Source organism: Phocoena sinus, chromosome 2 (genome assembly GCF_008692025.1).
Source record: "Phocoena sinus isolate mPhoSin1 chromosome 2, mPhoSin1.pri, whole genome shotgun sequence".
In the NCBI taxonomy this organism is placed as follows: Eukaryota; Metazoa; Chordata; class Mammalia; order Artiodactyla; family Phocoenidae; genus Phocoena; species Phocoena sinus.
The window spans coordinates 141271790-141296095 of NC_045764.1; the positions used below are offsets into that span (position 1 = coordinate 141271790).

General features: G+C 56.4%; 2 protein-coding genes across 12 annotated transcripts in view; one reads left to right on the forward strand and one right to left on the reverse strand.

Annotated features, from left to right (window-relative positions):
* Window positions 1-11009, forward strand: part of PLEKHG3 (pleckstrin homology and RhoGEF domain containing G3) — a 42734-nt gene extending 31725 nt beyond the window's left edge. For 5 of the 11 annotated variants that reach the window (XM_032618689.1, XM_032618697.1, XM_032618684.1 and 2 more), the window contains 9 exons: window positions 133-166; window positions 514-606; window positions 3103-3192; window positions 3646-3684; window positions 4125-4144; window positions 4598-4912; window positions 5595-5708; window positions 7800-9192; window positions 9641-11009. In XM_032618689.1, the coding sequence (XP_032474580.1) occupies window positions 133-166; window positions 514-606; window positions 3103-3192; window positions 3646-3684; window positions 4125-4144; window positions 4598-4912; window positions 5595-5708; window positions 7800-9192; window positions 9641-10380 (2838 nt within the window). In that variant the 3' untranslated portion in view covers window positions 10381-11009. The remainder of the gene's footprint in view (window positions 1-132; window positions 167-513; window positions 607-3102; window positions 3193-3645; window positions 3685-4124; window positions 4145-4597; window positions 4913-5594; window positions 5709-7799; window positions 9193-9640) is intronic. The other 6 variants (XM_032618673.1, XM_032618677.1, XM_032618723.1 and 3 more) reach the window with 4 other exon arrangements.
* A 2251-nt stretch (window positions 11010-13260) lies between these two features.
* Window positions 13261-24306, reverse strand: part of SPTB (spectrin beta, erythrocytic) — a 124981-nt gene continuing 113935 nt past the window's right edge. The window contains 4 exon segments of the mRNA XM_032618660.1: window positions 13261-15856; window positions 16001-16043; window positions 16260-16433; window positions 18469-18731. Of these exon segments, the coding sequence (XP_032474551.1) occupies window positions 15689-15856; window positions 16001-16043; window positions 16260-16433; window positions 18469-18731 (648 nt within the window). The 3' untranslated portion in view covers window positions 13261-15688.

The following is a 24306-nucleotide window of genomic DNA, read 5'->3' on the forward strand; positions in this document are numbered from 1 at the left end:
GGCCCCGCTGGACAGTGGGGATCAGTTCAGCGGATGCCACTGTCCTCGGTGCAGCAAGAGTAAGTCTTTGGGCCGAGGGAGAAAACGGCACGTACCAGGGTAGCAACGAGGTGGGTTTCCTTTCCCTTCCAGGCCAAAGAAGCCATCTTGGAAATGGATTCCTATTGTAAGTGTACCCTTTCTGCCTGCCTTGTCCCTAATGGTGCACATCTCTAGGTCAGACCTGAGGAAGCTTTGCCTGATACTTACATTCCAGAGAGCAGGGAGGGTGGGGAGGCTCCTTCTGTCAGGACTGGGGGTCTACTGCAAGACTAGGGCTCAGTGCTGCTGGTGGCTGGGACTCTGTGCCTCGTGCTCCTGGATGGAAGAGGACGGAAAATGGAAGAGGGGGGAGCTCTGGAGTCTTGTGGCTCCTGGAGCTCGGCTGGGCAGCAGAGTTGTGGTCAGGAATGGGCAGAGTCCACGCCAAGGCTGATGGTATCCCAAAGGCCTGGTTGTCTCTCTTGGGTGCAGATCCCAATCGGTACCGCCACAGCCCAGAGCGCCTGAAGAAGGCCTCCCAGGATGAGGCGTTCACCCATGTGCACCAGGGGCGCCGGCAGTCTGGTAAGGCAGGGGCTGTGCGGGCAGAGAGGCTTCTTTCCAGGACCCTTGACCATGCGGGGAACCTTCTGCAGCAGCATTTGGGGCTGGCTCTCACCCTCCGGAAATCCTGGGAAAGGGCAGGAAGGAGGGTAAATGGGGTGTGTCTGTAGCATCCTGCCTTCCACCAGGCCCCTCTGGGCCCTTCCTGCCTACCCAGGGCTGGACAGCCCTCCTTTTCCAAGGCCCCCCTTCTTAGCTCCTCTGCGATCAAAACCTTAGAATACTGGGAGTCAGCCAGAGTAACGCGCAGACGTCATGGATGGTCCCCAGCCCAGTTCTGGAACAGAGCAGAGGCAGGACGTGGGGAAAATGAGTTAGATTTCAAGTGGCACCAAATCCAGACAGGAAATATTTACTTTGGGTCTCAGGGAAAAGTTCTGCTTTCCTGGGTTTTCTTTCACATGATGGCTTGCTGCTGTGTACTTGGAGGTATTGGAGTGAACCGTCTGTTGAAAAGAGAAAACCTTGCTTTTATTCTCGGCTCTTGTAGTGGTGAACGTGTGTGTTTTCTGCCTCGGTTTTTACCCTCGCCTTCAGTCGAGGCCCAGGGATGGATTTGGCTTCAGCCAGGCACTTGTCAAACTTACACATGAGGTGGGAGTTGGGGTGAGAACCATCTCAGAGACCCCTAGAGAGAAAGATTCAGGAGTGATGGGAGATGTGTCCTGACTGGGATCCCCGCAGTGAGTTGGGTTTGATTGGCATGACTCACGGGTCCTCAGAGCAGCTGTGTGGATTGATGTTCGGGCTTTGGTCTTCTGGAGGGTGGAGCTGAGCGGTCTTTGGAAAGCTTTTGTGTTTTTGTTTTGTTTGGTATTACTGCTGATGGATCTCGAACCCTAGGCAAACTTGCCATGGTTGCAAAAGTTCTACGGTGCCATGTGTTAGAAGCCCCAAGTTGGCTTGCAGGATCTTAGTTCCCCGACCAGGGATCAAACCCAGGCCCTTGGCAGTGAAAGCACGGAGTCCTAACCCCTGGACTGCCAGGGAATTCCCCCCTTTCCTTTCTTCTCCTATAATTCTCCTGTCCAACATTCCCCCTTAACTTGCCATAGCTTTGAACTGGAAGCTTCTGACACGTGGAGGTAGTCAGTGAGTGACTGTGGTGATGGTGGTAATAGTAACACTACCTGTCATAACGTCAGCTTCCAAACTGCAGCAAGCAAGGCACTCAGGAAATGATCCGTTTCAGAGCTCAGGTTTCCACAAGGCTGAGATTTTAGCCTGTAAACGCTAAGAGTTGGGTTTTGTTTGTTTTCATGTTTTAGTTTTAATCGTTATGAAACAGACATCTTTCTAAAACATGCTTCATACGCTTGAGCCTTATAAAATAGAGGAGGCCCACACAGTCGAACTTTTCCCTTTCTGGGGTCAGTGTAGCAGCATCTTTGTGGCGTGTGAACAGCTCCGTTCTCTGGGGCCTTGGGGGGAGGCGGGGCTGTGGATTGCCATAGAGACAGCTGGCATTGAGGTGTTGTGTCCATCTTTACACTGAAGAGTTCTCCTTATCAGTCTTGGCATGCTTTTCTTTAGTAGCCCTTCCTTCTTCCCTCTTCTGTTAGAAATTAATCGATTTAATGTGCGGGAAGCGTGTGTAAAAGCAGGCCAGTGAGTGGATGAGAGGGAGGATACAGGCCAGTGGAAGTGCTTTAGGGCCTGCTCTCAGCCATCTACTCTGACTGCCTCTGGACCTTTTCTGCTTCCTACTTCCAGAGAGCTGGGATGGACAGATAAGTACACTATATGGATAAGTAAGGTGGTGTTGTCATTATTTGTCACCTATTAAATATTCTTTTGTTTATTTATTTATTGGCTGCGTTGGGTCTTTGTTGCTGCACGCGGGCTTTCTCTAGTTGTGGCGAGCGGGGGCTACTCTTCGTTGTGGTGCGCGGGCTTTTCACGGCTTCTCGTTGGAGAGCACGGGCTCTAGGCGCGTGGGCTCAGTAGCTGTGGTGCACGGGCTTAGTTGCTCCGTGGCATGTGAGCTCTTCCCGGACCAGGGCTCGAACCCGTGTCCCCTACATTGGCAGGCGGATTCTTAGCCACTGTGCCACCAGGGAAGTCCGCTTATTAAATATTCTTGATTACAAGTTTTAAAGTGAAAGAGAAGAGCATTTTGTATTTCTCACTCTAAAAACAATTGGATATCTACTTACCTCGGTGCAGATAGAGTGTAGGTATGTGTGTGCCCATGCACATTTAGAAAAAAGTTCTTCAGTTTGCTCTCCTGTCCAGGAACAGCTGAGAGACCTCAATAGACTTTCCTTGTGGCTCCAAGTTTATAGTGGGCCTCCCACTGAATGCCAGTTCGTCAAGGGCAATATGGGCTAAGGGCAAGGTTCTGTAGACAGGTTCCTTGAGACATGCCTCCCTATCTCAGGTCTGTCCCCAAAAAAGGTGGGTTGTGAGGTGCTGACACCATCAGCCTAATGGATGTGTTTTGTATTCTGTCCTCAGAGCCTGGTCAGCTCCTGTACAACCGGGCAACACTCCCCAGCAGGCAGCGAGGCTTCACGGTGCCAGGCCTTAAGGGCCATAGAAAGTCGGGTGCGACCTCTGCTTTCCAGCTGGGGTGCTGTGAAGGGGCTTGGCGTTGGGTGTAGCTAAGGCGCTGATGTGCTCCGTGCAGGGAAGGAAGGTGGGGCTTGCGGTGGAGCCAGGGCCCTCAAGAGAGGCTCGTCATTCTGAAGGGGGCAGCAGGGGGCTGTGGCCCTGGAGCTGAGGGCCCCGGGCTGTGTGCTAACGCAAGGATGGGGGGCGGGGCTGCTTCTTGGCTGTGGGTCACAGCAGAGTCCCCAGGCGGGTGGGGGCAGCGGCCCGGGCCCTGTCTCCCTGTGGGCTGGTCGCGAGGGCAGCCTCCTTCAGGCCCTTGGGCTGTGGGGGGCCCCGCTGGAGTGGACTTTGAGCTGATGATGGGTGTGTGGCGCTGTGAGCGTGGGACCAGGGCCAGGCCGGGCTGCTTCAGGCCTGCTCTGACTGCCCGTTCGCTTTCCTCATCAGAGCCATCCAGACATCTGCTCAGGCAACACAGCAAGAAAGGTGAGTGAGTGAGGGGTGGACAGGCACCACCCCCTTTAAGGTGCGCTCTAGGGCGGGGGTGGGAGGGTGAAGCTGGCGACCAGCAGGGTGTGGGCGTCGCGGACAGTTCAGAGGGGATTCTGCCTCGTTCTGCCCTGGAAGTGGGCCTCACCCCTTGCTGTCCGGGCTCCCCCTGCACACCTTGCACCCTGTCTCTCTGCCCTTGGGTGACAGCAGGAGCGAGTGACCGTGCCATTCTGCACCCTCGGCTCCCGGTCTGTCAGTCATTCCTTTGAAAGCCCGGGAGACCTGGTGAAGGTTCTGGGAGCAGAGCCCCTGACGCGCTCTCACCCAGGGGCTCTGGGCCTCAGGCCTCTGTGAGGGGGCTCTTTCTCCGGGTTACTGATCTCCGCTCCCCCTCCCCCTCACCGCTGTGCCGGGACCCGGTGGTGGCGGAGCAGCCAGAGCAGCAGGAATGAAGGTAAGGCCAGGGGCACACGGGACAGCCTTGGGGGACAGCCCAGGTCAGCCCCCATCATCTTCCTTCACTCAACAAACACCTGTCGAGCACCTGCTGTGCGCCAGGCTCTGTCATGAGGGTCACGGAGATGAATAAGCCGTGGCCCTTGCCCAGGGGACCCTTCTGTACCCTTTTCCTGGAGTGGCACCCTGGTGGTGGCCGGCCCGGCCGGGATCCTCTCATTTTGCCCTCTCCCTGGGGCAGGCAGGCCTCTCTGGATCCTGAGTTCCTGAGCAGACCCCAGTCCCAGCTTCCCACCTCGAGAACCCCCTGCTTCACGTGGGAGCCTAGTGGAGACCAGGGGTGGGGGGTCTAGATGTGGCTTTCTCTGTGAAGCCTCCCCAGCCCCAGCTGCTGCAGGAGGAGGGGGGCTGCCCCGAGGCCTGTCACGAGGGGGCCTTGTGCTCTGAACAGCATGCGGGCAGTGTTGGCATGCTCCTGGACTTTGAACAGCCCCCCTGTGCTCGGGGCCTGCAGTCGGAGGCTGAAGGGGCTGCCCGGGAGGAGGAGGAGGAAGAACAGGCCTTTCAGGTCTCCCTGAAGGACCTGGCAGGGCATGAAGGCTGCGAGCAGGGGGCTGGGCCAGAGCCCCCAGGCGAGGAGGAGGAGGAGGAGGAGGAGAGCCTGGCAGTGGCGGAGCAGGTAGCCGACTTTGCCAGCTCCCTGCTGGCCGCCCTCCACTGCTGGCACTATCGGGCCAACGCTTTACTTTTCTCCCGGGGCGCTATGGTGAGGTGTCTCTTCGATCTCCCCCTCCTCCTTGCATGCCCCCTGGCACGCGCATGCCCGTCCAAGAGTCCCCTCCCCTGCCCTTCTCATCCCTCCGTCCTTGTTCCTTCCTTCCTGCCATCAGCACTTCTTAACACCTTGCTCACTGTCACGCCCTGGTGAGCCCCTGGCATTCGTTGTTCCAACACTGGGTGCTAACCAGCATGCTACTCAATGGGCATGACTAATGGGGCGCGGTGGGGGGAGGGGGAGAGGCCAGCACACAGGGAGCCGCATGCCTGGCAGGGATTTCTTTTTTTTTTGGCGGTACGCAGGCCTCTCACTGTTGCGACCTCTCCCGTTGCGGAGCACAGGCTCCGGACACGCAGGCTCAGCGGCCATAGCTCACGGGCCCAGCCGCTCTGTGGCATGTGGGATCCTCCTGGACCGGGGCACGAACCCGTGTCCCCTGCATCGGCAGGCAGACTCACAACCACTGCGCCACCAGGGAAGCCCCTGGCAGGAATTTCTGAGTCCCCAGACCTGGCAGTTCAGGCTGACTCTGGAATGGCTCAGGTTCAACACTGGATCTCAACGCAGCCCAGCCCCTTTGGGGCTCAGGAGATACTGCCAGGGTTGGGATGCAGAAGGGACCAGCTCCCCGTTGTCCTGGGAGCTGACGACTACCCTCTGCTTGCTGCAGGGGAAGGGGCGCAGGGAGCCCGAAGACCCCAAGAGCTGCCGAAGGCCCAGCAGCCGATCTCCAACCACCGCTGAGAAGTGCCTGAGCTTTGAGTCTGTGTCTTCCCTGCCGGAGGTGAGTGGCCAGCAGGCGGAAGGGGGATAGTGAAGAGGCGCCTGAGCCCAGATCTCCAGCTCTGCAGATGGGGCTTTCAGGCATGGGCTGTCCCGCTGGGCCCACGGGGACAGGGAATCCCACTCCCTAGGACTCTCAGGCCCTCAGGAAGCCTGTCTGGCCTGTGGGCATGCGGCTTGGCGACCGACAGCCTCTTACTCTGAATTAGAAAAGGTGCCTCTTCCTTTGGGCAGATGCAGTCTCTGGCCAAGGGGCACAGTTATTGGAAGTGACCAGATTATAGGTCCCCTTGGCCAGGGCTCCTTGCATAGAGCATAAAGCCCTGCCCTGCTAGTGTGCCAGACACTTAAATCATGCCTGTCCCACCTGGCAAAGGAGTAAGGTGTCGATATCTACTGGGCACCTCCTGCGTGCCTGATGTTTTGTTTCTTCCTTCTGTTTCCTGAGCCAGCTCTACCAGGGAGAACAAGACTCAGGTTAGGGTGACGTGCCTGGCATTGCGCAGCTTCTAAGGGACAGAGCTCAGATTAGCCTTGGGTCTGTGACCCAGAAGCCTGCACTCTTTTTCCCGCCACCCCACGCTATCTGGGGGTTATGTGGAATGGAGTCCTTCGCTCTCGCAGAGTTCCAAGGAAAAGTTCATGAGGCTTAGACAAACCCGGGGTGGGCCTCACAGCCAGGACCTTGAGAAGCCTGGGTGACATTGGAAAAGAGTTCAGAATGGTGCTGTCCGGTGACAATAGAATGTGAGCCTTGTGTAATTTTCTTTATTTATAAAATTTTTATTTATTTAAAAATTTTATTTACTTATTTTGGCTGCGTTGGGTCTTCGTTGCTGTGCGCGGGCTTTCTCTAGTTGTGGCGAGCAGGGGCTACTCTTCGTTGCAGTGCGTGGGCCTCTCGTAGCGGTGGCTTCTCTTGTTGCGGAGCACGGGCTCTAGGTGCGCGGGCTTCAGGAGTTGTGGCTCCTGGGCTCTAGAGCGCAGGCTCAGTAGTTGTGGCCCACGGGCTTAGTTGTTCCGCAGCATGTGGGATCTTCCTGGACCAGGGCTGGAACCCATGTTCCCTGCATTGGCAGGTGGATTCCTAACCACTGCGCCACCAGGGAAGTCCCCTCATGTGTACTTTTAAATATTCTAATAGTCACATTAAAGAATTATTTAACCCAGTTTTTCCAAACTACTATCATGTCAACATGTAGTGTGTTAAAAAGCTGTTAATGAGGTATGCTGCACTCTTTGGTATGAGGTTTTTGCAGCGTGGACTGGCTACATTTCAGATGCTCAGGAGTCACGTGTGGCTGGCAGCCATTGTGTTGGACATTACAGGCCTGGCTCCTGGGTCCCACTGTGCAGGTTCTAGACTAGAACGATTGGAATTGGGTCTGATTCCTCAGGTTATAGAGTGTTATCCTGTGTTCTCCTTAAAGATTCCTCTGGAAAGCTGCCTGTACTGGCTGGTTTTATGATTCAAATGACCTTCAAGGTGGTCAAGAGAGAGCTGCCAACTTTGCTCCCTTCCTTGCCATCTGCTGCACACATGCAGAGTCCTGCACAGGGGCGGAGGCTGGCTGGCAGGAGCCACATCCCCGTCTTTACCCTCTGGCAGGATTCCAGCACGTGGTTCTACTGCCCTCTGGATCCTGATCCACACGGGAGACCCTGGCCCCTCAGGGAAGTTGTTTAGGCCCGGGTTTCAACCCAGAACAGCCCCCATGAGGGGAGCCGCCTCCCCTCAGGCAGGGGAGTCCTGGTGCCGTGGCTCTGACCCCATGCTGCATGTTCCCACCTTGTCCCTGTACTTTGCAGGCAGGCTGCCACTGAGAGGTGCCACCACTTTACCCCATCTGTGTTCCTAGAATTTTTCTTGGGTTTGAGAATGTGGGCCCCGCACCCCAGCTGCAGGGTGACTAAGGGACATCCTCTCCCTAAGGGCCTGCTGCCCACTCCTGAGTCATGCTTATTCTGATTGCCTGCAGTCCTAAACCACAGCCCCTCTCACTAGGCTTTGAGCAGGCTGTGCTGTCCCCACATCCCCCCGGGTCACATGAGGGAGGTTTTTGGCTCATATGGGCTCTTTGTGCTCTCCCAGGTTGAGCCAGACCCTGAGTCTGGGACAGAGCAGGAGGTGTCTGCTGCCATGGAAGGTCCCAGGACCGAGGAGATGCCCTCAGACACAGAGGCTCCAGAAGTCCTAGAAATGCAGCTTGACACCCACCAGCTGCTGCTGGGACTGGACCCCCCGGGTGACATGGTGGACTTCATCGTGGCCGACAGCACCGAGGACCCTAAGGTCCTGAGCAGTGAGGACGAGGAGGAGGAGATGGGGGCCGCCCACGAGCCCGAGAGCCTCCTGCCTCCCTCTGTGCTGGACCAGGCCAGCGTCATTGCCGAGCGGTTCGTCAGCAGCTTCTCTCGGCGGAGCAGCCTGGCGCTGGAGGACGGCAAGTCCAGCGGCTTCGGGACCCCGAGGCTGACCAGCCGGAGCAGCAGTGTGGTCAGCCTAGAGGACAGTGAGAAGGGCCTGGCCCGACGTGGGAGCACCACAGACACCCTGGGCTCTCAGCTCCCTCCAGAAGCGGACATCAGTATGGGGGTGGCCGCAGAGAGCGACCCTTCTGTCAACGGGACAGAGACCCAGAGCCCAGGCTGCCCAGCGGAGCCAGACAGGCCTTCCTGCACGAAGGAATCGAAGCTTTCTTCCCGAGACCGGCTGTTGTTGGACAAAATCAAGAGCTACTATGAAAGTGCAGAGCACCACGATGCAGGCTTCAGTGTCCGGCGCCGGGAGAGCCTCTCCTTCATCCCCAAAGGATTGGTGAGAAACTCAGTCTCCAGAATCAACAGCCTTCCCAGGCCAGACCCGGAGCCAGTGGCTCCGCTGGGGCATAAGAGACAGGTGGGTTCGCGGGCAGCCTCGTGGGCCCTCTTTGACTACCCAGGACCAGGCCAGGCTTGTGCTGGGGACCCAGCTCCCATCACAGATGCTGAGTTCCGCCCGTCTTCGGAAATTGTGAAGATCTGGGAGGAAGTGGAGTCTACTGAGGGCAGCCCTGCGAAGGGACCAGGCCAAGGCCAGGCCAATAGCTTTGACCTGCACGAGCCCCTCTTCATCCTGGAGGACCGTGAGCTGGGGGCCATCACTGAGGAGTCGGCTGCTGCCTCGCCAGAGCGTGCCTCCCCCACTGAGCCCCCCAGCCCGGCCCACCTGGCCCGGGAGCTGAAGGAGCTGGTGAAGGAGCTGAGCAGCGGCACCCAGGGGGAGCTGGTGACCCCGCTACACCCCCGCATCCTGCAGCTCTCCCACGTGATGGACAGCCACGTGAGCGAGCGAGTCAAGAGCAAGGTCTACCAGCTGGCTCGCCAGTACAGCCTCCGGATCAAGAGCAAGTCGGTGACGGCCAGGCCACCGCAGCCGTGGGAAAAGGTGGCTCTTACCACCCCCCACCTACAGCCGGAGGCTGGAGCACCATCTGCTGGCAGAGGTATGAAGGGGGTGGGGCGGAGGGCCCTGCCTGCAAGCCTGGGATGGAAGCACATTTTAGGAGCCAGCTGGATTCTGGGAAAGTGACCCCCCTAAGGGACCTCTACCAAAAAGAGGGCTGGGGCGAGTCCTGGAGCGGGTCTAACACTCAAGGCCAAGCTCCTTCTGTGGAGCAGAGGGCCTGTGGCCACAGGCCTCTGTTTTCCAGGAGAGCAGAAGCTCTCGTCTCTTCCTTTGACCTCTGACCCCACCCCACCCCCTTTTCTTCATTCTTCCCATTTCCCTTTGGTAAGGGCGCCGTGGATGGTCAGTGAGGTTTCTCTCGCATCACACGCAAACCCCCAGCAACCAGCCTCGCCTGGAAGGGGAGTTTGAGGTCAGTCCAGAGCCCTCATGTCCTCTTGCTCCCTCCTGCACAGGGGTTCAGGCGGCTCACTGTCTCCTCACAGGTAAGAGGAAACCAGTGCTGTCTCTCTTCAACCACGAGCAGCCCACGGCCCAGGAACACAGCCCGCCCAAGTCCGGCTCTGCCAGGGAGGTATCTCCGCGGCGTTTTTCCTTCAGCCCCTCGGCCACCAGCCCGAGGACCACCTCGCCTGGGGCCTGGCACATCCCCCGAAGCCCCCTCAGCCCCTTGGACACCGAGACTTTCAACTGGCCCGACGTGCGAGAGCTCTGCTCCAAATACGCCTCCCAGGACGAGGCGCTCCAGGCCAAGGGCAGCCGGCCGCACAACCTGCCCGTCAACCGGAGCCACTCGCTGCCAGAGAACATGATGCAGCCGCAGCCGCCCCTGTCGGGGAAGGTGGGCCGCTGCTGCAGCCTGAACGCCAGGAGGGCTCCGGCAGGCCCAGGGGTCGTCCAGCCTCAGCCTCTGGCGGGGTCACCTCCAGGCGCGCCGGGTGGAGGGGAGGCCCTGTACGTCACCGCAGACCTCACACTGGAGGACAGCCGGCGGATGGTCATCATGGAGAAGGGGCCCCTGTCCGGCCCCAACGCGGGACTGGAGGCAGCCAGCGGGCGGGGACCGAGCTCACCAGCAGCCCAGGCGGGGCAGGGCCCGGAGTTCCAGGAGTGTGCAGAGTATCGGCCTAAAGAAGAGGGTCCCAGGGACCTGGCAGACCCAAGCCAGCAGGGCAGAGTGAGGAGCCTGCGGGAGAAATTCCAGGCCTTGAACTCCATGGGTTGACACTGAGTCCTGGGGGAGGGAGCAGCTGTGCCAAGGGACGGGGAGGAACGGTGGCATCCTCGATCACAGCCTGGGTTCACCGTGCTCACCCGGGGCCCTCAGAAAGGCTGCCCCTGGGAGAGCGCCCTGGGGCACCGGGCAAGGGCCTTCACCTGCCGTGGGCGCGCCAGTGACTTGCGAGCCCCTTTGCCCTCCGAGGCCAGTGTGGCCGCTTCCCTTGTATGTAGTTCTTCTCTAGTAAGAGGCCAGATAGTTAAGCTCATCTCTTCCCAGGGAGAGCGAGCCCTGCTCAGGCCTCCAGTGTTGCCTGGCCGCTGCCAGACTGAGGGCCCACCCAGGGGACACACAGGAGTGTGGCCTGGGGAGGCTTTGTTCTTTAACTGTGCCTTTTCTTAGGATCTGGGCAGGAACGAGGCCCATAATTTATTGCTTTCTACCCTGTGGTATGTTGGTGTGCTCGCGCGTGTGTGTGTGAGTGTGTGTTCTGTTGTTGATTTCCCTCCTGGGAAGAACGTCGTGGACTCTGTTCAGGTACTTCTGTGGGTTGTCCTGCTGGCCCCGTGGTTGTCACTAATGTACACACATTTTGTTATTTGCCAATGGTGTAATAACCACTGCTGACCAACCAACCTGTTGAGTGGTCTCCTTACTGGTGTCTGGCCGGGCTGGGGAGAGGCGATCGTGCCCAGGCCTGTCTCGGGGGAAGCGGGACGTGGGCGTGTTGCTTCCACAGGTGCTCACCAAGCACAAGGCCCCAGGTGCTGGCGGGAGAGGCTGGGGCAGCAGGATGTGTGGGAGGGGACTTGTTCTGCTGCTTCTGTTCCCACGGGCTTCTGTCTACCTGCAGCCTGGCGTCCTGTCTGGGGTAATGTCAGGGGGCACCGTGCCAGCCTTTAGCTCTTTTCCCCAGGTGCCAAAGTTGGACTGAAAGGGGTGGAACATTTTTCTAACAGGCAGGTATTTCCACATCTGGTGCCTCTTATTCTTCTCTCCCTTGCTAGTTCCCAGGAGACATCCTAGGGGGCAAGGATTCTCAACTTGGAGCCTAGAAATATCTGAAGTGGCTGGCAGTATTGGGTGAGGGGCACAGATGCATTTTTTCTGGGATGGAGCCTCATCCTTCATCTTATTCTCAAAAGTGTCTTTGATTCAAAAGGCGTAGGTATGCCCCCTACTTCTGACTGGGTTTTCTGCCTTTTTTTCCCTGGGTGGACCAGCCTTGTTTCGCCCTGTTTCTTCTGGCTGGGGCCTGGGAGGAGTGGGGCTGCAGGGCCAGGTGGTAGAGCTGTCTTGCAGGTCTTCTGACCTAGGAGGACGGACTCAGCCTGAAGATGGGTCTGCTGAGTCTGATGAGGTCAAGGGAATATCAGAGGCAAGTGGAGGCCTTTACTGAGCAGAAGCAGAGCAGGGCTGGCCCATGTTCTGCCAGCTGGTCAGAATGGTCTGTGGGCACTTGCACAGTCGCTGAGAGAGCTGGCTTCTACTAGACAAGCCTCTGACGGTGACGAGTAGCCACACACTAGAGTGAGAGTCAGGAGATCCAGCCCTGCGTTTAACTAGCCGGGTCACCTAAACTCAACGCTTTTTCCTCCTCTGTAAATTAAACAAGATGGATGAGTTGTTGCTTCTCAAATCCTCTGACTCACACTCTTCAGGAGGTGAGGCCTGGGGAGTAGTAGTCAGCACCTTCCCCAGGTGATCCTTACACAGCCCTCTAGGTTATACCTGGGAACCCTGGACCAGCTCAGTGGTTCTGACTGGCTGCCCACTGGAATCATCAGGGGAGGGAACTTTTTGAAAAATGCTGATATCTAGGTTTCACCCACCCAGACCAATTGAAACTGTGCCTCCGGAGATGAACCCCAGGTGTGTGGATTCTGATTTTCAGATCTCTGTCCTGAGCTCCATGGGGAAGGGCCTGCAGCGAGCTTTTCTCAGGGTCTCAAGTGAAGCACAGAACGTAGGTGCCAGCAGAGTTGTTCCCATAAGACTCCAAGGACGGGCCAGGGTCTGGCTGTGCCTCTTGTCTCCACGGCGGTCCTGTGTTCACAGATTCTGCCTTGCTCAATCCACCAGCCCGCTTTGGTCCAGTTCAAAGGGAAATAGGTGAGTCAAATAAGAAACGGAAATATGGAGCATTATTGATTTATTAGAAAAACTAGTAAATGGGTTTCCTCTGGTTGGTGGAAGCACATTTGAGCAGGTGGAGGCCAAGGCCCAGCCGGCCCCAGGGCCAGCCCCAGATTGCGTGGTCTGTGCCCAGCAGGGTGGCAGTCCTCTGCAGCCACCTCCTCCCTTGCATCCTCCCTGAGCTTACTTGTCCAAGGGACCGAGCCATGGGGTCCTCTGGATCTCTGCCCCCTCCTACTGAAGGGAGGACGGCGATCCAGGGCCAGCCTTGGGGACTCTCTTTGCTCTCCGATAGGCAGGAAGAAGGAGTGGGGTGGCGGGGAAGCCGAGCCCCTGCCGCCCCTGCCCCAGACCTCCTGTTATGGGTGCTAGTGGAGGGGAGGAAGCTCGAGGACCCTCCTTACCTCCCTCAGCCACAGTCAGTTGAGGCCAGGGGACAAAGGGGAAGGAGAGAGGGAAGGAGGACCACCTGACCATGCCCAGAAGGAGCTTCCTCTAAACTGCCCTGGGGAGGAATCCTGGTTTGCTGGTGTAGACTGGAGCTGTTTGGGGATACTGTTAAAGAAAAGAACTACAGGGCTTCCCTGGTGGTGCAGTGGTTGAGAGTCCGCCTGCCGATGCAGGGGACACGGGTTCGTGCCCCGGTCTGGGAAGATCCCACCCACATGTCGCGGAGCGGCTGGGCCCGTGAGCCATGGCCGCTGAGCCTGCGCGTCCGGAGCCTGTGCTCCACAACAGTGAGAGGCCCGCGTACCGCAAAAAAAAAGAACTACAAAATAGAAAACGTAAGGAGGGAAAAAAGAAACCTTGCCAGGGCACCAGGAGCTTAGCCCCCCACGTGGCACAGAGTCCCAGAGCTGGGCCCCTGCAGTCTCAGTCCGGTGAGTTGCATGTCTCGGGGCCTGTGTGGCGTGGGGGAGGGATGCGTGGGGAGCTGGCAGTAGATGGTGGGTCACGTGCAGCCGGCTGCTGCCCTTGCCCAGTCTGGGGGCCCAGGGGCGGTGAAATCCTAGCTTTTCCTGGAGGCCCTTTCTTTCTTGGGACTGTGGAGTTGCTTGCTGAAATTCTTCACTTCAGGTGCTGCTTTGGCACACGTGGAGGGGAGAGGGTGGCCCCTAGTCTCTTGGCGCCCTGAAGACTGGCCCATGGGAACAGTTGAGGGAGACTCTTGCCACTATCTGCCCTGGAGCAGGACATGCCCTCAGATGCACCAGAGGCCTTCTTTATTGCCAGGTGAGTGTCATCACCTCACTGCCTCCTGCCTTGGTTTCCCTAGGTATCAAAGGAGGCTGGTGGGTGGTATAGATTAGGTCCCCTGTGGATGCACAGAGAGCCATAGGGTTAGGTGCATAGAGGCCAAATGAAGACCCTGGCTCCAGAAGTGGGACCACCTGTCAGGCTCCAGCAGAGAACGTCCCTCCTGTGGTTCTCGTCTGCTGACATCGCCTTCCCTTGACATGGTGGTATTGATCTCGAGCACTAAGGGCTCCTGGGAAGGCCTAGTGACTCTGGATGCCTATGCCTGTGATTTCTGCCTGAGGTTCACCCGCTTCCGGGGGATCATCTCAGTGTGTCTAAGGCTCCTTCCCATGGGGAAGGTGATGGAAACAGTAACTGCTGGCCCCAGGGACCTTTCTGGTCTACCCAGGGGAAATGCCTGCTGCCTGCAACTTAACCCCTCTTTTGGACCTAACCCCAGTTAAGATGCTGGGCTGGAGCTGTATTGCTTTCAGAGTGTGGCGGAGAAAAATCCCTGTGGAACTAGTGGTCTCTTCCGTCTGGAAGTCTGACCTCAGCAGCACAGGGAAAGCTATCCCTGGGGATAGAGGTTGCAGGGCCCCTTTTGGCTGTGCTTGGGATTGTGGGGTAGATACCCATGTGGCCCCCTGACTTAAGGCCGGGACCTTCCAGAGGAGCTAAGCAAGGGTGCCCGCCACACCTTAATGGCTTTGGCCCCGGCATTTGTCCAGCCGTCTGGGGTTGTTACGTGGGTCGTAATAAATACACAGGTGTGGCCACATTTGCCGCCCCAGGGTGACGGGTCATGAAATTTGCTGTCGGTCCAGCCAGCACCCTCAGGTGGTACCAGCTGCAGACAGAACACATGGGATATTTGGCTTTGGGATACTCTACTCCAGGCATTGCCGTGTCTATCCTGTACCTGGGGACCTGTGCTGTCTCCCTTAAGGGCCCTGCGTCCGAGTGGGATGTTGCTGGTTTGGCAGCTGCTGGGAGTGCAGGAGGACCCCAGGGTGGAGAGGCAGCGCCTTAGGCAGTGTGGAGACCTATCTACCTCCTTCTGGGCTGAGCCCTAAACTGCAACTGTAGTTTTAAAAGAGGGCTGGCTTGAGAGCTTCCTGGTCCTCCCTGCCACCATCGGGGGTGGCAGCAAGGGCTGCTGGAGGCCGCGGGAGCCCCTTTGCACTTAGGACCCATCGATCTTGCAGGGTGCCCCCCACTTTCGGTGGGAGGAGGAGCGAGGAGGGGATGCGGTGGCCCCTGAGGTGAGAGTCCCCGTTCTGAGGAAGCCCAGCGGGGAGGAGGCTGTCGTGTCCCGTCAGTCCCCAGTAGCCCCTGGCCCAGAGCTACCTGAAGCCTCCTTCCTCACGCCCCTAAGGGGCAGGTCGGGCATTTCCGGTGTCCTCTTCCCTTTCCCTTTCCCTTTCTCTGGCTGCGACTTAGCAGGAGGTGACCCCAAGCAAGACTTGCTTTGGGAGTGGGCAGCGTCTGAGGAACCCCATCAGCCTTCTTCTCCAGCTTATGTTTGAGGGGGGTTGGGACAGGCTGGCGCCCCTCAGCCCGGGAGGGGGGCGGGGAGAGGAGGGCGTGGGCCTCGAAAACCGTCTCCTGACCCCAGCTCCGGAGGCCCCGAGGGCCGGCGGAGCTGGGAGCTCCGTCCCTGGAGCCCGCGCTCGCCGTGTGCGGGGCGCCGGGGCTGCGGGCAGAGGGCGCGGAGGCAGGCGTGGGCCGGGCCGGGCCGGGTGGTGGCGCGAAGGCAGCTATTGCAGTGCAGCGGGGCCCGGGGCCTGGGGCCCGGCCGGCGACTCGGGGCAGGCAGGCGGCAGGCAGCGGCGGCCAGGCCGTGGGCAGCCGGAAGACCCGGCTGAGGAGGGAAGCACTCGTCCCCGCTCGTCGCTAGGCCCGACGCACTGGCTTCACCCGCGGGGTGCCCGAGAGGCTACTTCTTTTTGGGGAAGAAGCTGAATCTCTTCTCCTTGTCTTTCTTGCCGAGGCTGGCGTCGGGGCCGGTGATGGAGGGTAGGGGCAGGCTCTGTGCCTTGACACGGATGCTCTGGGACTCGTTGATGGCGGTGCTCACGCCCTGCAGCCAGGACAGCATCTCCTCCTACAGGGCAGGAGGGTCAGGGCCCCACAAGGACGGTGCCTCTAGGACAGCCCCTCCTGAGTGAGCCTTGAGGTCAAGTGGCATGCGTCCCTTCCACCTGCCCCTTTGTTGGTGGGGGTCTGGGCGAGGCAGCCCTGCACTTACCTCATCCTTGCCGTGGAAAAGCCACTCACTGCCATTGCTCAGCCTAGGAGGACAGAGGGTTTCCTGCGTGGCCACCTCTGTATCTGATCCCTCAGCCCCCTGAGCTTCCCCATGACAGCAAAAATCAGTACCACCAGCCTCTCTGACTTGAAAAATCCCTGAAGGGCAGCTCAGTTCTGAAGCTGGTCCCAAAGAGTGGGCCCCTGTCCAGCCACTTATGCCAAACCAGGGAAGGGGTAGTGGACAGGCGGGGCCTCACCTCAGCTTGAAGACGTGCTTCTTCTTCTTGTAGCTGGCAGCAATCTCACAGATGGCATGTCTCAGGGCCAGGGGCTCCTCCCCATGGTAGGGCACCCCCAGGGCCAGGTTCTTGGCATCCTTGTAGAAAGTCAGCTCGCTATTCCTGAGCACACAGTACAGGTTGTTCCAGGACCTGTGAGGGTACAGAGAGGCAGGTCACCTACAGTCCTGATACAGCATCTCTATAATCAGTTCCCATAGCTTTACCATTTTTCTGAATTATACCAATTTTACCCTGATCAATAGTAATACATTTTACTGTTTAAAAAATTGCAAATAAAAATCATCTGCACGTAATTCCACTACCAAAAGTTAACTATTATTAACATTTGATGTATTTCCTTCTAGTCTTTTTTCTGTTCACATATATGGCTAAAATTGGATGATACTGTATATTCAATTTTATGTCCTGCTTTTAAGTTTAACACTATATCATGAGTATTTCCCCATCCTCAAATATTTGGATTCTCAAATATTTCTTGAAAATAACTTTGAATAGTTATATGGTATCCTATCACATATATAAATAATCTCTTTATTGATGGACCTTTTAATACTGGAAATTTTATCCATGATTTAAATAGCAGTATGATAAACATCCTTGCCTGTAACTCTGATCTTACCTTGAGATATATTTCTAGAAGTAGAATTATTGAGTCTAAGACCAATAGTATAAACAACTTTTCAAAGCATTTCCATAGCCACCAGCATATTTGAGTCTCACTACAGAACTGTAACGTGAACAGAGCAGGGTTTTGTTTTGCTGGTAGTGATATTTTGTTTTGTTGATGATATATGCCTGGTATCCTGTACTAGCACTTTTTAAAGAAATGTATTGGTGTAAATCAAGGCTCATCTCAGCTGAAATGTTTGGTGAGAACAGCAGGCTCATGGGCTCATGTGTGGGCTCACCTGAGCTCCTTCCCTGACAAATGGGGAACATGTTGCCCTTTCACAGTAATGAGTACTGAGAAACATTAAGCTTTTCTTCCTCCTCTTCCTCCTTTCCTCCTCCGTCCCTTTAGAAGGCAGAAAAGTGGAGAACTAGCAGGGCACGTAGGGAGGAAGGACTGGAAGGTCAAAGAGAGAACCTGACCTGTACAAAGCTGGCTGCAGAGCCATTCCACAAAGCCCAGATTTCTGACACCAGCTCAGGGATCTTTCCTCTGGCCCTCACCACCTTCTCGGAGCTTGTAGCCCAAGGAAGGCAGTTGCAAAGGAGGAGCTGGTCTTGGAGTAAATGGACAAATGATTTAACCTCTCTGAGACTGTTTCTCCATCTGGAGAATGGAAACCACAATATCATAGGAGGTTTGAGAAGCTATTATCAGTCCTAACATAATGCCTGGCACACAGTAGGTACTTTATAAATGCTAGTTTCCCTTTCCCTGCAGGCTTTCCATATAAGCAGTAAACCTCTTCAGGTTGGCTGGGCCCCCCAATTGATTTTTGGAATTTGAATTAACTTTGGCATGTCCCCCAGGCTAGGCTCTCTCTGTACGCTGCCAGTGGGCCCTGGGAATGTGGCTGGCTTCAGCCTCTTGATGCTGCCTTGTTTCTCTGGGACCCTGGACTGCTACCTGAAGGCAGGAGCCTCCAGAGACCTTGGGTCTAGGCATCCCTGGGTAGACCACACCCAAGGACATGACTGCCTCAGGGTCAGGAAACGACACAGCCTCTGAATGAATTCCTCAGAGTCATATGGTTGCTAGGAGGGACCATAGCAACTCTTTCTCCTCTCCTATTTTATAGCTGGGGAAACTGGGGCCCAGATTGGGTAAAAAGTGGGGCTTGGTCAAGGATGTGTTGTTAGTGCTAAGGCCTACCTGTTACCCCGCCCTGGGATAATAACAGCTAGCGTTCACCGAGTTCCTGCTCCGCGCCAGGCATGGCATCTGCACTGAAGAGGCGGGCTGCCCCCGTCATCCCCATTTTACAAGCGAGAGGCTGAGTAACTAGTACCAGGTCATAGGATTTGAACTCAGGACCACAATGGAAGACAGGCTTTTCCCATCATGCCAAGCAGCCCCCGGGCTGTCCCAGAGAATGCCCAGGAGCTCTCAGACTAGAGGCAGAGGGCATCCTCGCCCACAAGCATACCCATGTTGCTCTGTTGAAGTCCCTGGGAGCTGCCCACCCCTCCTACCCCACGGCCCTCCCCCACACACCTGTTGGACGCCTTCTTGTTGGGCCCCTCCAGGTCATGCTTGCGGCCCAAGTAGCCCTCCATCTGCACGCTGTGCCCGTGGTCCACCTGGGCCGGCAGCGTTGTAGGCTCTTCACCCTCGCTCAGAGGCGTGTCCAGGACCTTAAAGAGGGGCTCTGTGGTGGGCTTCTCATCTGTGCTGGATTTCTCCTCCTGCCCTTCCTTGTGCGGCCCTGGTGGCAGTGGCGGCTGCAGGTCCTGGGGCCACTGCCTCTCTTCTTCCCCCTGCTCAGGGGCATATGGGAGGAGCACACCTTGCTGGGGGTTCAGAGCCAGGGGTGGCTACTCTCGGCAGAACTGGGAGGTCAGCAGGCCCCACCTGAGTCTGGTTCCTCTCTCCTGTGCCCTTCCTGGCCCACCCTGGCCCTCCCTCAACCTGCTGTGGGTTTCCACCTGGCCTGCTTCCCTAGCCTGTGCCTATGTCTCTGGCTCCATTCTCACTTTCCCCCTCTCCAATCTAACATAGGAACAGAAGGTTCTTAGACTGAGCTGAAGGGGCTCATCCATGGGGTTTCCGATGCTGCCCGGCTCTAGGGCCCACCCCTGCTTCAGACAGATACTCCAGCTCCTACTGAGTCATCCGTGGGGCTCTGGCAAGACTTCAAATGAAGAAAGGGTTCTGCTGCTAAGACAGGACAGAAGAATATTTGTGGTAGGATGTGGTATGGGAACCCTTCTGTTACTTTCCACTTGTGTCTAAAACCCCAAAGTTAAGGGCACCAGGCCCTAAGCCTCCCCCACCACCTTTTAAAGGGAGACCCAGACCTTCCCGGGTCATGGGGCAGGACGGTGACCTGCTCCCCAGGTCCTGCCTCTGTCATTTGGTGGGGATTTGTTGGAGTAGGGCAGTGGTTCCTAACCCTGGCTGCCTTTTACAGTCACCTCGGGAAGCGTTAACAAAGGATGCTGGGACCCATCCTCAGGATGCTGAGTTAACTAGCCTGGAGTGGGGTCAGCACACGGGAATTTCTTAATCAGCTTTTCATGCACTTAGAGAATGTGCTGCAGGGGTAAGGAGTCACTGCTCCAGGGAAAGTCCGCGGCTTTTACCTCCCTGCTCCTCCCCGTAGAGGACAGGATCCTCCCAGCCCCTGCCCAAGCCAAGGGAGGGGCCTCCAGTGGAGCCTCGTGCTGGTATGTCAGGTGCCCATGAGAAGGGGAAGCAGACCTCTTATTCCGCAGCTGGGTACACCCTTATGCAGAGGCCTTTGTGCCACTGCACCAGGAGAGAGGGCAGGACAGATTGCGGCAGCAAGGGGCAGCCAGCCTCCGAGTGCAGCACAAGAATGCCGGCTGGGGCAAGAATGGGTGGGTCTCCTATGTGCCCAGCACCAAGGAAGGCCACGCTAGCTTGAGACATCTGGCCAGAAGCCTGTCTCAAAGGCCTGACTGCTGGAGACCTTACAGCACCACGTGGGAAGGGTCTTGTAGGCCCCCAAGCAGGTGGTATCTGGACACCTGAAGGACCAAGGGCACTGACAGCCCAAGAGGACCAGAGCCAACCCAGGCAGTAAAGAGACACTGCCCCCTTTTCTACTCCCTGTCCCAACTGAAGATGGAGACCCAGGAGAGTGTTGGGGAGGAGCTAGGAAACAGCAGACCCTGTGCTCCCCATCGTGGGTCCTTCAGACCTTGGGTCGAAGCCAAAATAGAGAAATGGAGAATGAGAGATATGGGCACCATACTGGACATCAGATTGAAGCTTCAAACTGAAACAGACTGGTTAGACTTTTTAACAGCTAAAAGTGACCAAGGTCTGCCTGAGCTGGCACTAAGGAATGGGAAGCGGAGGCTCAACGGAGATGTCTGAAGGCAGTGGTTGGAAGAAAGGTAAAGCTGGTCATGGCTGTATCCCATCAAATTAGGGCTGTTCAATAAACAGGTTGGGGCTCCCTAAGATTTCATTTAAAGAAAGGATAATATGGCTGGAAAAGTTTGAAAACACTACCCTAGTCTAACACCTTCAATCTATGAGAAAACCTGTGCTCAGAGAGGTTAAGTGACTTACCCAAGGTCACACAGCTAATAGATACCAGAGGCAATTAAGAGCATGCACTCCAGAATTGGACAGGCCTGAGTTTTTACCACATCTGTAGGGCTCTCATCTTTTCCTGTCTTAGAGTCTCTTGAGAGTTGTGGCTGGGCCATGCCCATCTTTATGCATCTGGCAGTATTTATATCTTTGAGTGTCAGCAGTGAGCCAGAATTGACCACAAGGATCTGAAGGCTCTAAAGCCCTGCTTGGATCCTCCTCCAGCAGGGAGGAAGGGCAGGAGTGGCAGGGTTGGATTTGGGAGCCTGCGTTTGGGGTCCTTCTATGGACCCAGTCAGGCCAACCCTCTGACTTGGGCATAACTGTTGGGGAGGTAGTGAAGCCTTTCATCCTCTATCTCTCCAGCTGGCTGTGCTGTTCCTCCTGGTGATGGGCCAGGCCCTCCCCACACCTGCTCTGGGGGCCTCGGGGAAGATGTGTGGCCGATGCTGGGAGGAAAACCCAGCAGACCCTCACAACCATGTTCACCCCTCTCACCCAGCCTCTTCCCTCCTGGGACTGGTTTTACTAGAGCCCTGTGTGTCCATATTTTCTTCCTATACTTTTCATTTCCATGCTCCTTCCTTTCGGGAACTCTCCTCTGAAAATAGAGATGATTTTTCCAGGACTGCGTCCCAATTTAATCTCACCTTTCTTCTGTTTCTTCCTAATGGATGCCTGACCCATGTTCCCTGGCAGGGCCAGTCAGAGGCCACGGCCAGTGTGACCAAAAGTTAAATGGCCAGGTCATGGGTGGGCTTTGGGAAATGGGGGTTTTCCAATGTATGCAAAGATTTCTTCTGTTCTCTTGACTGTTCATGTGGAGAAAATTTAAAACACACCCTGTCCCCTCTCCCCTGAAGGCCAAGGCCTGAGGAGAAGGAGTCGAGAATGAGGGTGGGAGGTGGAGGGGTCTGGTGGCAGCTGCTCCTCCCAGGCCCAGGGCTGGCAGGGCTTCTCTCCCTCCTGGGTTAGGGGAAGGGACACACAGGAGAAAGATGGGGGCGTGGTTTGGGCAAAAGGGCCCTCCTGTTATAGGCCCCAGGGGTGAATATGCTTTGCACCATCTTCTAAGAGAGCTGGGGGTTGAGGGGCGGTTCTCCTGCTGCCCCTGGAACCATACCACGCTCTGATAGAGATTGTGCCTTGCCCGACAGGCAGAGAGATCTGTGGACAGCAGAGCACCAGAAGGGGATGCTGGCTACTCGTTGGCTGTAGGGACAGGTAGGTTCTGCCAAAAGGCCCTGGATAGCTAAGATGATCCTCCGTGATATAAGGCAGAAGGCCAGCTGCTTTAGCCCTTGGGTCATCAGGAAGGTGCAGAGATTACACCTACTCTGCTGAGAGGTAACCCAGCCTAGAGCAATCGCTCAGAGGAGCTGGGGGACACGGAAAAAAAGAGGATCCAGCTACTTGGAAGAAACTCTGGGCGTCAGGTTGGGGCTGCTGGAGAGTTTAGACCATAAGTGGGTGTAACAGAAGGAGGGAGAATGGCCCAGGGATGGGGCCTGGAATAAGCATGGAGCGTCTGTTCTCTGATTTGAAGGTCTGGGTGACAGGTGGGTGGGTGCGCTGGCTGCTGGGATCACGATGTCAGAGGAGGGTAGGGGACAGGCAGCACTGGATGCTGGTGGGAACATCAGGGGAGGAAAGGGCACAGATAGAGCCTTTTAGGATCCCACAGGATTGTAGTCAAACAGGGAGAGGCCTGAGCCCCTGATGGGCTGGGGATGGCCACATCAGAGTATTTGCAGAGTCTTGTAAGCTTGACTTTTTAGGGTCCTGCCTTGTTAGGAAACTGACTTGGGGGGAAGCAGGCAGATGTCTCTTCCCCAGAGGAGGTTCAAGAAGATGAAGGGAAGAGGGGCAGCATGGGTACATTTCTTACCTGGACTAAAGGTGTTGAAGGTGTACTTCCAGGCCAAGCCAGCAGGTGGCAGAGGGGGACAGCACACAGACAACTAACTCCAGCTCCAGGGAGAAAAATAACCAGGGGTGCGACCACAGGGTCTTTGGGAGATTTCTAGAAGATGCTCAGTGAACCCAGACACATCGACAAACAAGGAAACACAAGGGAGCTTCTCTCTAAAGGAAATGCTGGTAAGTGAGAATGAGGGCAAGAGGATGCACCCCAGAGATTTTGACTTTAGCCGTGCAATGGTCTTACCTGCCTACCTCACAATAAGGACTGAGCCTAGAGTGTGTATGTAGGGTGCTTCCAGGGAAGGCACTCCAGGAAGATTGGTTTGGGAGGGTGTTGGCAATGGTTGTTAGAATTCATATGGAGGATGTTTCTCTTAAGAGATGAAGGACTGCAGTGAGAAAAAAATGAAGGGAAAAATGAACACAATCACCTACTTGGTGTTCTACCCATATTCTCTTTTTGTATCCTCACACCCTTTCTGCGAGGCAAGTATCACTGCCCCTATTTTACAGATGAGGGAAACTGAGGGTCAGGGAAAATGAGTAACTAGCCCACAGTCACACAGCTAGTGAGTGGAAGTCTGAGGATGCAAGTCTCTCTGGTCCCAGACCTTGTGCTCTTCCTACTAAATCCTGCTGCAAGAGAAGACGGTGGCACTATTGCTCCAGAGAAAAGAGCCTATCCGATGGGGCTCATGGTCTAAAGGGGAATGAGTCTGGCTTATGTAAGACACGTGGCTGATTGGTTGAGGCAGTGTGGTCGTGTCATGGTCACCTTGGAAAGGGCCAGAAGAGGGGCTTGAGGCCAGACAAGATCTATTGTTGAATACCTTAGGCAACCAAATAGCCCTGTGAGACGGTGGGGTGGGGGAAGCTGGCCACTTCTGCAGCCGAGAACTTTTTCCCTCCCCCAGTGTCTGAGGTCTGGGCTCTCATCCTCTAGGTGAGAAGGCTGTCAGCAGACAGGTTGGGAAGGTTGTTCAGAAGACAGTTGTTTGCAAGAGGAGAAAAAGAGATGGTGGGTTGAGTTGAGAGCAGCCAAAGAGATGAAGAGATGGGAACTTAGGGTGAACAGAGACAGATGCCTAAAGGGAGAACAGAGACGTTGTTGCTGAACAGAGGAAAGAGCATGGGAGGAGCTGAGGCTGGAGCAGCGAGGGGTCCACCGGGTTGGTGGCAGGGATGGTGAGGGGCTCTCGTGAGGAGTGGGATGGGCAGCGGAGGGGCTCAGCATTGTGTCCCAGGGGCCAGCTGTCTGTCTGAGATGACCACTGGGAACCAGGGAAGACAACAGGAGGGGACACAGAGCAGAAGGCCACCACATAAAGTGACAGGGGAAGGAGAGGGGAGTGTGCAGGGTCCCCTTGGACAGGGAGGGGAGACCTGGTCCACGGCCATCCCGGGGGAGAGAACGACTCTTCCTCAGGAGCTGTCTTTGCCATTCCCACCACCAGTGTGGGCACCCTGCCCTGGAGGTGCTGGCGGCTGCCTTGATGCCTTGGTGACTCTGAGCCAGGCGCTCAGAAAGTCTCAAAAGAGAAGACACTGACTCCCCCATCCAGATCTGACACCCAGCAGTCGGCAGCTTCAAGCCTCATTTCTGAGATGCCTACAATGTTAACTGAGTCCCATCCTGGGTTCATCAGTATCGGGGATGCTCTAAAACACAGATTGGAAGATGAACATAGGAGTTGCCTTTGAGCAGCGGGGCCAGGAAGATCACGTCCGACCATAGTACAGAGAGCTGGGCGCACCGAGCAGCGGACAGATGTCCACAAAGAGCCTGGAGAGCCAGCTTCTCCACGGAGCCTGGAGTGCCAGGGCGCGGTGCCAGACTGTAGGCAG